At 32.6% G+C, this 13,044-nt stretch overlaps 1 protein-coding gene across 1 annotated transcript; it reads left to right on the top strand.

Annotated features, from left to right (window-relative positions):
- Positions 1-1,852: 1,852 nt before the first annotated feature.
- Positions 1,853-2,821, top strand: LOC100754704 (olfactory receptor 10AG1-like; the record flags this gene model as incomplete). The annotated part of the gene is made up of 1 exon (XM_027420931.1): positions 1,853-2,821. A coding segment is annotated over one exon (969 nt), but the record flags the coding sequence as incomplete, so codon positions are not given.
- Between the last annotated feature and the right edge of the window lie 10,223 nt (positions 2,822-13,044).

Here is a 13,044-nt window from a genome sequence, read left to right as displayed (position 1 = left end):
TCCTGCATCAACTAGGTATGCTACATTTTGCTGACTCTCCAATGAAAGTCTTACACCACCCTTTGAGAAATGGATGTGGGGAGGAAAGGGGAAGACATGGGGGGCAGGAGAAGGGGATGGAAGGGGAATTTGGGTTGGTTTACAAAATGAAAAATAACCTTTTTTATGAAAAATAACTTTTAAATAAAATTAAACCAGAATGATTGCCTAATGGAAAGTTTATTGAAGGCAAACTGGTACGCAGGGGAAGCTGATCCCTAGGGCAAATGTCAGTATTTATACCTAAGAAGAGTTGGTGTTCAAAGCAAGCAAAGTAAAGCTTGCAGAATTACTGCAACTTTCTGGAAATAAAAGTGTTTATGAGGCTATAAATTAATAATCACCAATCACCTGCAAATACTTAAGCTTTTCATGCAAATATCCAAAGGTAAGATGTATTATTTTTGTAGTTTACTTAAATATGGTTATAAGATACTAAAAAAGAAAAATTAAAAATCTTGTGCACTATAAAGGGCATGATTTATTCATATTAATCCTAGATCTTTCAGCTTTATTACTCATAATATCAAAATGCCATTGATGTTTCAAGTAATAAAAATTTACATTAGAAATGGAAATGAAATAAATTTGCAAACTAATAGTAATAAAATGTAAATAGGAGATACTCTTTGAAACCAAATTCACCAATATCTTAATCAAAAGCATCAGTATTTTGATCTGAGAGGTACAAACTCTACAGTTATGAAAAGATAAAGATCAGTCTTGTTTTATGAACTTAGGAACAAAACATGAAGAAACTGGAAATAGATCCTAAAACAGTGTTCACATTTTTCCATTAGAAGATGATAATATGAAGCAACATGAGAATTTCTGTTTACTTTTGCTTTTAAGACTCCTTTTCATATTTGATCACTTGAAGACCCTCAACAATGTTCAATTGTGCTTCTTAAAATCTCTCCAGTAAACACACTATTATAAAATGAAAATAGAGAAGATAAATTGTACTGGAAAATGGGGAAACAGTGTTTAATGAAATCCCCAGGAAGAAATGGAAAAGAATATGAAAATGCTATAAATGGAGCTTATTTATTTATAAACAAGAATAGTTTTAATCATTTAAAATATATCATTGGAGATGTTAAAAAAGAAGTAAAATTGGACAAAATAGTAAAATTGACAAAATAATTAAAACATTAAATAAAATACATCAAATTCCAATCTTAATTTCAAAACAATAAAATGTTGACATAGGGATGAGAGAAAAATAACACTAAGAAATTACATTGTTTTATATTTACCTAAAATTATATTCAATGTCTGTATACACACACACACACACACACACACACACACACACACACAGAGAGAGAGAGAGAGAGAGAGAGAGAGAGAGAGAGAGAGAGAGTATAGTCTTTGTTTATTATTTTGTGAACTCTCTATGTTCAAACTCTGTCTCTAACTTCCCTTGACCCACACAGGTTTAGGTCGATTCTCCCTTTTACTTGAAATGTATATCTGCATTCCAAGGACGTGTGTGTGTGTGTGTGTGTGTGTGTGTGTGTGTCACTTGAGTTGACAATGCTCCCCACAAAAAAGCATAGACTACTGCAATATGTTTGAAATGATAATGGCCACTACTCAGTATCATTGCGTAGATACAGTCAAATCTAATAAAGTAGAATAGATCTTATTACATTTATTAAATTTTAATTATTTTATTTGTTCGCTGAAGAAGTTTCAAGTCTCATTGATACACCGTAAGTTAGTGATATAATTTGAGTCATGTATATTTATGGTCTTATTCAAGTCAAGTAACAGGGCAATATAACATAAGATGAATTAATTAACCACATTTGATGTATTGTCTGTAGATGAACAGAAATTTACAACAGAAAAATTGAATGCCTCTTCTCTGACAGAATTTGTCCTACTTGGGTTTTCTGATGTCCCCCATCTCAAGTGGATACTCTTTGGAATATTTTTGCTCATGTATTTGACTATTCTGATGTGCAACAGCACTATAATGCTGATAACAAGAATTGACTCTGCTCTTCAGACCCCTATGTATTTTTTCCTTAGCAATTTTTCTTTTGTGGAAATCTGTTATGTAACAGTCACTATCCCGAGGATGCTCATGGACCTCTGTACTCTAAAAGGAAATATCTCTATATTTGCTTGTGCCACACAAATGTGTTTCATCCTTCTGCTTGGAGGCACAGAGTGCCTTCTCCTGACAGCCATGGCCTATGACCGTTATGTGGCCATTTGCAACCCTCTGCACTATTCTCTAGTCATGAACCACAGGATCTGCACACACTTGGTAGCTGCTTGCTGGATCAGCGTGATTCCAGTTGTGATTGGACAAACATACCAGATATTCTCACTACATTTTTGTGCATCTAACAGAATTAATCACTTCATCTGTGACATCCCACCAGTCCTCAAGCTTGCTTGTGGAGACACATTTGTGAATGAGATAGCAGTCTACATTGTTGCAATGGTGTTTGTTATGGTTCCCTTTGCGCTGATCATTTTTTCTTATTGCAAAATTATCTGCAGCATTCTGCAGGTGTCCTCAGCCAAAGGAAGGGCCAAAGCATTCTCCACCTGTTCCTCTCACCTGACAGTTGTTGTCCTGTTCTATGGAACTGCTGGCATCACATACTTACAACCCAAGCCAAATCAATCAGAAAGAATTGGAAAACTGTTGTCTCTTTTCTACACCATTTTCATCCCAACTCTGAATCCTATTATATATACTCTAAGGAACAAGGACATCATGGTGGCTCTGAGAAAACTGCTCAGTAAGTTAGTAATGTGAAACTAAGGCTCAAAAAGTTCATATCTGCTTATCATTACACAAAAAGAAAAAAACACATATTTTTATTTGGACGTTCTTTATTACTGATTAAATTTATGTTAAGCACCCAAATTTTGTCTTGCAACCTTAATTTCACACTTCATTACAGAGCTTCCATATTTCCTGGTTACAGAATAGATCAGCAGCCCATGTCTGCTATCTAGACCTTCTTTTTCACTCTTAGCTAAATACTCTTCTCAGACTGCAGGTAATTTATTGTGATATATGAGCAGAGGCAGTTGCGACAATCTGAGATGGATGTACTGTGGCTTTCATAAAGTTTCTTCTTTGATTCTGTGTTTAGTTGATTTGTTTGTGTGTTTGTTTTTAATACAATGAACAGCTGAAAGGTAGCTAATGAAGGGGAGTATAAAAGGTCAGGCACAGGTGGAGGAGTAGCTCAAAGAAAACTATTTCTCACTAACAACCTGTTTATTATTTGTAGAGTTTAGGTGAGTGGGTCCTTTTCTCTAGTCATTTATGCACAATCACATGCCCACATTCCAATAGATAATCATGATCTATGCTCACACAGAGGGTGTTTGTTGTTAGAAAACAAAAGCCATGATTCTAAGAAAGGAAGAAATAGAGAGGAGATAGGATTGTTAGGACTCACAGAAAGACACACACACACACACACACACACACACACACACACACACACACACACAGAGAGAGAGAGAGAGAGAGAGAGAGAGACAGAGAGAGAGACAGAGAGACAGAGAGAGAGACAGAGAGACAGAGAGAGAGAGAACAGAACTCATTATACACATGATCTGCAAGTAGAATCATAAACACAGTGTAACATAAATGTATCATACACATGTATAAAATTGATGATGAGCTACCTTGAGAGAAAACAAGTGCAAATCTTGATTACATCTTTTATATAAATCCAAGTAATATCTCAATTAATCCTTGGTTATAGCATTATCAGAAAGGTATTGCTGATAAAGAAACATGGATTTTCAATCAATATTGTTATTGTGTTTACCATCACAGACCCTGAATCTGATAGAAAAAAAGGTATATAAACTTGAAGTAACTGTTAAAAGATTTTCTAAACAGAGCACCAATAGCACAGGCACTAAGAGCGAGTAATGATTGGGACCTCATGAAGCTGCAAAGCATCAGTGTGGCAAAGGACACAGTCATTCAGAAGTGGTTGGCTAGGGAACAGGAGATATTACCAAATACTTATCCAAGAAAGTGTAAGTATCTAAAATTAATTAATAATTTAAAAATACTCTGAATCCAATAATCCAACAGACAATTAAAATTGGGGTTCTGAACTATGCAGAAAGTTTTCAAAAGATGAAACACAAAAGACTGAGAAATAAAGAAATCTTTGACAAATGCTATTGGTTGCTGTGCACAAACTGATTGTAAAGCCTGATTGCAAAGACAACAGTTACATCGTGGAGCATCAAGAAGTTGCTCGTGCCTAAATAGAAGCTTCTCCTTTCTGCCTAATGTTAATGACATTGAGAGGCACACAATAGAGGAGAAACGTAACCATCAACACAGATATAAAACCTATGATCTGCATTCACGACCAGCCTGCAAGATATGCCAATACAAAAGTGTCACAAACGAAGGAGTACAAACCACTCTAGGTTGGTTTTAAAACATACTTCCTAAGATGGAACTCATGCCTGACACTGCTTGAGTTATCAAAATTCTGAGACTAGATAGAACATGGGCCTAGGGGAAGAGTAAATATTGTTCATTCTGCTAAAGGAACATTGCAATAAAATGAATCCTTATGACATGCTGCTACAACCTTAGACCTGCACGTTGATCATTTGTCTTCTGAGAAGCTTCCTCTTGAAGTAGATGGGAACTAGCACCGAGACCCACAAGTGGTCAGTGTGTAGAGAATAAGAGACTTTAACACTCAATCCTAAATTCATGGCTTCAGCAAATTTTTCCCCTTATGACTCAGAGAACTATACAGAAGAGGACAAGGAGCAATTGTAGAAGCCAGAGGGGATGGATGACTCCAAGGAAATGACACACTTCATACAAAACAAGACTGATACACATATGAAGTCATAGATACTGTTGCATCATTCTCAGGGTCTGCACAGGTTCATGCTAGATGAAGTCCCTGTGCTGAAAAGTGGGAAGTAGACATATGTTTCTATCCCTAACAAAGAAGCTGCCTGCAATTGAGAGCCAGATGTAAGGAAAAATTACCATTCTTTAAGAAGTCTCACTGGGAATATTAGACAGACTTCAGGATAGGTCCCTTGTCCATCAGAGAGATGTTCAACAGAAAGCAAAATCAATGGTATTTTTTTGCTCATATTGCCTTGTTTGGCCATATTTTGATTTATTGGGCTTTTGCTTCTATATTATGGTTTCATATTCTGTGTTTTGTAGGTCTCTCTTTCCAGTATGTGTGTATGTGTTTGTGTGTATGAGTCTATGTGTCTGTGCGTGTGAAGAGACAGACAGAGAGAGAGAGAGAGAGAGAGAGAGAGAGAGAGAGAGAGAGAGAGAGAGAGAGAGAGTCAGGAGAGAGAGACAGGAGAGAAAAAGAGAGGGAGATTCTTTTGTTTAAACTAGAAGTAGGAGGCTAACAAAATGGAAGGATCTGAGAAGGGCTGGGGGAGGAAAATCATCATCAGAATATATCATATGAAAAAATTATGTGAGGTGAAAAAAATGCAATCATTGAAACAGAACACTTAGAATTTGTTTGTGTTTTGCATTCAGTTTAAGTCTTTGAGATTGGATTACCAATGAAACTGAAAAGGGGAATGCTGCTGTAGAGACAGGGCTCTTTTAACAAATATGTGCTCCATTGTTTCATATATAGTAAATTATATGCCAATAAAGGAAAGCCATTGTGGAAATTTAAAAGAATATATAAAGATTTAAAGTGTTATGTGTACCTGGCAGTGGAGGTGCATGCCTATAATCCTAATGCTTGGGAAGCAGAGGCAGGAAGATCCCTGAATTAGAGGCCAGCCTGGTCTACTGAGCAAATTCTAGAACAGGCTCCAAAGCTATAGAGAAACCCTCTCTCAATACTCCCACAAAGGAGTGTTATGTGTAAAAATATCATGGGGGGTGTTCTTATAGAAATAAATAGTAAAGGTGTTGAATATTAAAAAACAAACTTTACAAAAATGTCAAATAATTATTCACAAATGTCTGAAGAGAAATGTAAGTGACTAAAAAATTCATAATAAATGGAATATAAAATATAAACCGCATGAGACATAACTACAATTTGAAGAATGATAAGTAATAAAACTAGTAGTAAGCCTAGCATTTTTTAGTGATCTACCCATTTCTTCTACCTTGTCTCCACAAAATATAATTCTCTCTTACATGTCTTGTAATCTATCTATCATGCTCATCTATGAGGCTTTTGATTTGACATCTTAAATTTCATTTTAAGTTTTATATTGGTTTGGGTTGCATGTAGTGATTCAATTGTATTTATTGGATAAATTCTGTTTTCCTGTGTTGAAAACTTTTTAAAATGACACCTATTCGCAAAGTGAAAACAATTTCTCTAAAGTAATATAATTGACTGTATTAGTCCCATTCCAGGGAAGGTCTCATGCACAGGTGTGGCTGGCCAACAGAAAATGGACTTAATTTTTTTCTCTGTGATCAGTTTTTTTTTCCATCATTTCAATGATGTTTTGTTTGTTTATTTTTTAATTTCCATTTATTTGGGGTTTTGTTTTTGTTTCCTAAGAGAGACGGAATCTAGTGAGACACAGGGAGAACGAGCAGAATGCTGGGTGATAGGAACACAGAGAGGAGAGAATCTGGGAAAAAAAAGAGATGATTATTAAAAATCCTTTCTGAAAAAATCCTAAAGAAATAGACAAGGAAAAGACTAAGTAGAGTACATCCCTACAACCAAGGTGAAAACAATTGGTGCTCCTGTGCAGGGATGACACGGGAAAGGAGGTACCATCCTAACAAATAAACTGGCATCATTTAAAGAGTCTAAATGTACTAGGCATTTACCAAAAAATTGTCTAAGAACATATTTGTTAGTAATCAAAAGTAGAATGTTATGATAGCATGATTCAATCAATCATTAATGTAACTTTAGAAAATTCCCAGATGAACAAGCCAGTAAAGCTCCAAAAGTAAACTTTCTATAGAAAAATAAACTGAAATAAGATTGCATGTAGAACTGTAATCAAATAGTGTGCATATTTACAGTTTGAGAGAATAATACATTTATAACTAGATACATTGTATAGATATAAATATGGGAATATAAAATAGAAATATGAATCCTTTTGGTGAAAATAATAGAGCTGATTGTTTTGTTGCTATCTACTGTTGTTCATTGAAATTAAGTAAACAAATACGTTGTGAATTGATTTTAAAAAATCCAATTGATAACAATAATAAATATGTCTTCAAGGGAATGATTTTATTAAGGATTTTTAAAACATATTCCATTGATGGGCATGATAATTCAATGCTTTTGAAGAGAAGGCAAGATGTGAAGATACTAAAAAGGCAGAGTCATATAAAGCCAACTACAGAATGGCTCATGTCAAGTATAATGTATAGAAATAGAAGAACAGTAGTTTGATATTAAGCATATCCTTATTCATATAGAGCATAATCATTGACTCAAAGAACACAGCTTTGGTTAGGTTCAGTGATTACAGCTTTCTATCCTAAGAATTTTAGATTGTTGGAAGCTCTGTGTTAATCAAATTTATGATTAATGATGTTAGGTATATGTCCCAATACTTATAGGACATTTTTCTTCTTTTTGTGATAAAACATATAAGTTGTACTTTGGACTTTCTTTTGATATGTACAATTCTATTACTAAGAAAGAGTAGCTCCGTACTTGAGGAAAGAATTTTAGATTTTTCCTATTTGTTAACATTGAGCATATATGAAACTTGTTTGTTTTTATATACAGTTATTTTATTTTATAGTTACCTTTTTATTTTTATTTTGTATTCTAAATTTAGATATGACTAGATTAGTAATTGTTTAAAAATAAAATATTATATAATTTCATGATTCAACCTTCTAAAGAATATTGTATCTAGCAACATTAATTTTGTTATATTATCAACTATTAATAAAAATTAATTTTTTTCCTCAAAGACTATTCACTTGTGTCAATCAATTGATTAAAATGTACAAATTTTGAAAATTTGTCTCCATTTTTTATATAATTCTCATTTATATTTGTGTGATTTTGTAGGATATTCTATTCCCTACAAACAGAAGATTTTCTGTGTATTCTTTTGATGACTGAGGAATCCCTTGTTATCAGATAATTTTGGATATGCACCAAAAATGTTCATGGTTTCAACTCCCTGTCATCCTGAGCTCTGGCATACCTGGTTGGACATGTGGATTCACTACTTGCTCCTCACTCCCATTCAATGACCATTTTAATGCTTTCTCAACTTTCAATTAAATTTACCAAATGTTATTTTCTCTCATTGTACTATAAGTGATTTTACCAGGAATGATTTTCTAATAACCATCAATATTGTTAAAGTCACTATTTAATGAATAATATGAAGTAGTGATATATTAGAGAGCTAACAACTCCAGTGAAGATAAGTTTTAAAATTAATTTTTATTTAATTACTTCTCTTGTAACATGTTTTGACAGTATTGTTTCCCAATTCATGAAGATTCTTAAGGTACATAACGTTAGGAGTAGTTGTCACTCGCAGGCCTAATGTTTAGGATACACAGATTCCTATCCTCATGGATTTTGCTATTATTGCGGGTAGCTTAATCCAGATTCTAATTTCATCCTTAATAAAGAAAATGTTTGTTAAAACAGTTATACAGTCTACCCTGTGAATACAGAACTCATTAGAGTATACTGACTTGAGAATAAAATATGTGCTCACAGACTCAGTCTGCTACAACTCAATGCTATCAATAGTGTCTTCATCATAGAAAACATCACAGATGTAAAATTTGCCGAATTAGGTAATTATTGTCAAGGTGTCAATTTTGGACTCTCCTCACAGTGTTGTTCAGTAAACTGTTCATGTCTAGGAAATAAACCACACTGTGCTTTCAAATCCACTGGGGAACCAATTTACATATTAAGATGTAGTAAACATTATCTGTGAAAAAATAAAACAGGCAAATTAGGAAATATTAAGGAGATTCACTGACATAGAAATTAAGATCTATAGACAGATTTCTAGTTGGGGACAAAGCTACATTTACTTGAAGAAAACTTTATGATCTGCAGAAACAAAATTCCTTAACAGAAGAGTATAAAGTTCTGATGATACAAGTGATTCAAATAAAATAGAGAAGACATCTAAATCACGGTGAATAAAAGTAAAAAATTAATCTGTATTAGTAAGGTAAATATGACTTATTTTTTATACTGATATCCACTATATTTCAATATCATTTTATTCCAAACTTAAAGCTAAGATATAGTAGAAACCACATTATTTTAAATGTTAATGCATATTTTATAAAGTAAATATAATTTAAATAGTAGACACTATTTAAATTTACTATTGGTATAGTAAACACAGATGCTACATCACTTCCAAATGGAGAAATCTTTACTCATGATAATTTTGTGAAGCACAGATAATTTTATAGAACACTTCATTTTGCAGCAGCATATTTTAACAAATTAACAAGGTGGCACATCCCCTTATTCTGTCGTAATCATATTTTAATCATAGTCGAAAGCAAACAACCCATTTAACATATTCATAATAATGAAGGAATCCAAAGACTAATTATTTTTGAAGGATCATAGTGAATTCATAGAAATAAATATTGTATGATAAATAGAAAAATATTTTATAATCAATATCATTACCTAATTTCATCAGAGGAAGAATAATGATTATGTCTATAGTAAAAAGCAGTCTAAAACATTTATGAAAATTCTAAATTTTAGATGACTTTGAATACTATTAAAATTTTTTTAAGACTTTGGATTTATTCATATAAGAGAAACTTAAAATAGAAATTCCCTGTCATTATACTTTTTATTGCAAACATGTTAGAAATTAAATATTTACTTAAAAACAATATTATTTGAATAGAGCACAGTGAGTCAGTTTCTCCTTTTTGTAGCTTCATGTCCCCAAAAGCAGAAGATACACCAATGGCCAGAATTAGTAACTATATTTTAGTAACTATATTTTAATAACTATATTTAGTTTAGCATAATTTTAAACTGTACAGTGAGCAGATGGAGAAATATTTTCTAACAGTGAATTATATTAATTTTTGCCACTTGAAAACATGATGTAGAGGAATTTTATTGTTCTTTTCCTCTATATCAATCACCTTTCTCTTCTTGAGAGTGAAAACTTCCTTTAAAAGTGTCTTTTTAGTTAAAAGTTGAATGTCACAATGAGCATCAGTGCAGAGTACCATTTACTAAAGAAAAATCATGTCTGATGTGGTAAAATAGGCATGGCCTTTTCCTTTCAGTTCATCTAGGATTTATGTGATAAATTTCACACTAAAGGCTCTTATTTGAAGTCTTGATAATGAAGCCTCATCAAGGAGACCAGAAAGTAAGGGAAAAAGAGTAAAAACAGATTCCTAGCTGTATCACCATCAGACGGACATGAAAGGTTTCACTAGAACTTTATCAAACAAGGGAGATGATACTCATTTTCAGGATAAATATCAAGCGAGGGAGAGATTCCAATAATGTCTTAGACTAAATTTTAATTAAAACATTTGGAGTAAAACTATTAGAAAATGTAGTAGAATTAAACATAATATTTGAAAACAAGTATAGATAATATACATAGAAATGTGTACTATGACTAACTACCTTAAAATTTTTGCCTGTATTAATAGGTATAATTCACATAATATCCTAAATAATTTTAGAACTGTTAGGTTTTAGGATAGCCTAGCAAGTTATGACCAAACTATACCACTGTATATATCATACACAGTAGGATAAAATAGAAGAACAATTTAACTGCAAAACATTTTAGTAGAACACCATCCTATATTGACGATATTGTTACTATACTTTGCTTTCTATACAAGGTGTTGTAAATATGAAAAATGAATCTGTGTAATGAGTACTCAGAGATCATCAGAAATGAAATTTCTTAGGAGGCATTATTTTCAGGATTGTGTAGAAGTACAAATTTAACCACTACAATGAATGAGGACCTCTTTGTCACTGTATGAAAATACTCCCTCTGAACATACCAAAGAAATAAAGGTTGAAATAAATTAGTTTTCAGTAAAGTAAATCAGTAAGACCACAAATTGAAATCTTAATAATAAGTGTGATGAATTACTGGAGAAAAGTAGCACATTAATGTAAAATATCGAGAACTTAATGTACATAGAGAAACAAACTGAAGAATAACCTTATGTAAATAAGTACTATTTTATATTGCTTTATTTAACTTTCTCTAATTAAATTGCTCAAATACGGATATTATTAGAACAGTTTGGAACAAAATGAAAGTCCAGAGGAGAAAGTTTATATTATGAGTAATCATTATGCCTTATTAAAAGTTATCAGATTGCCTAATTTTAGTATCACTATAATTCTTTTAAAAAGTGAAGTTACAAGTGTTTATCTGAATAGTTAGTGGGAAATTTCAAAATTTTGATGATGCAGAGTCCTGAGAGTTTAACATGACACGATGTTATTGCTTCTTATGACCCAGGACTCTACCTATGTGCCCTCTTCACTTAGTGCCCCTCCATTATATTCTTACATACATCCTGATAGGAAATGTGTTCCTAAACTGGATTACAAGAGGGAAATTTCAAACACCCCTACTAAATGCATGTCAGAAAGATATTTCTTTTAACCATAATCTCCCAAACTATTCTGTTTTTATTGTTAAATTGTTTGTCAGTATGAAGTGAAAAATGAGGTAAATATGTACAAATTAAATTATAAGATAAAAGGAATCATGAAATATAATATATAAAGCTGGGCATTGATGGCACAAACCTTTAATCTCAGCACTTCAGAGGCAGAGGCAGGCAGATCTCTGTGAGTTTGAGGCCAGCCTGGTCTTCAGAGTGAGTGCCAGGACAGGCTACAAAGCTACACAGAGAAACCATTTCTCAAAAAACAACAACAATAATAATAATAATTAATTAATAAATAAAATATGTTGTAGTACTTAAACTAGCTAAAAGGGAGTACTTTGAAGTTTTAATAAGAAAATTTTATAATAAATATTTGAAGAAATAATAAAGAATAGTATGTATATATTGAAACCCACTAGGTTAAGGCATTTGTATGTACAATTATGTGTTTTTCCATATATTTTCTTTTTTATTGAAATTAGTTTTCTTTCATACAATATAATCAGATTATGGTTTTCCCTTCCTGACTCCTCCAAACCAAGTCCACACCTTTTTCTTTCTTTCGTTAGAAAACAACAGGCATTCTGAAAACAATATGAAAATAAATATGACAAAATAAAAATAAACATACTTGAATAAGACAAAATAAACAAGCAAATAGAATTCAAAGAAAACTATGAGCACACATTACAATGATACGTATATTCACATACTACAATCCCAGAAAACACAAAACTGGAAACATATATATAAAGACTTGTAAGTTTTTACAAAAAATACAATGCCAAAGAATTACTGGACAAAGAACCTCCCAAAATATCAAGGACTTTTTTGTGTGTGTGCTGGCCATCGACTGTTGGGCATGGGGTCTGCACTAAACAGTGGTTTGTATATCCAGTGAGACTTAATTGGAGAAAATGATTTTTTTCTTTGGCCAGGGGTTATAAATTGGAGACAACTTATGGGTTAGGGCAAAGACAATTTGACTTTAAATTACTAGTAAGCATTTTAAAATTATATTTAGAAAATATTAATGATATGTCTTTCCAAAAAATCTAACAAAATACATTTCAGATCAGACTGAAGCTGGAGTTACAGACTGTTGTGAGTTGCCTTGTGGGTGCTGTATTCAAATCTGGGTTTTTATTCATGCAAAGTTCTGAAACGCTGAGCCTATTCTCTGAACCTATAAAAGCATAGTCAGAAAATAGATAGCTAGTGGTATCAGAGATAATGCAAATCTGTTAATATATTTATCAGGAGTAACTTCCGATGCTGCTAAGGTCTCTGCTGTGTGGAAAATAATGTAGTGTAGTTAGGCAGGCTAACATTAAGTTTTAAAGGTAGTTTAGGGAATCTATGGAGGA

The sequence above is a fragment of the Cricetulus griseus genome, chromosome 6 (assembly GCF_003668045.3).
Source record: "Cricetulus griseus strain 17A/GY chromosome 6, alternate assembly CriGri-PICRH-1.0, whole genome shotgun sequence".
Lineage (NCBI taxonomy): Eukaryota > Metazoa > Chordata > Mammalia > Rodentia > Cricetidae > Cricetulus > Cricetulus griseus.
Note: the sequence above shows the minus strand (reverse complement) of the source record. Positions and strands in the feature narration are given on the sequence as shown.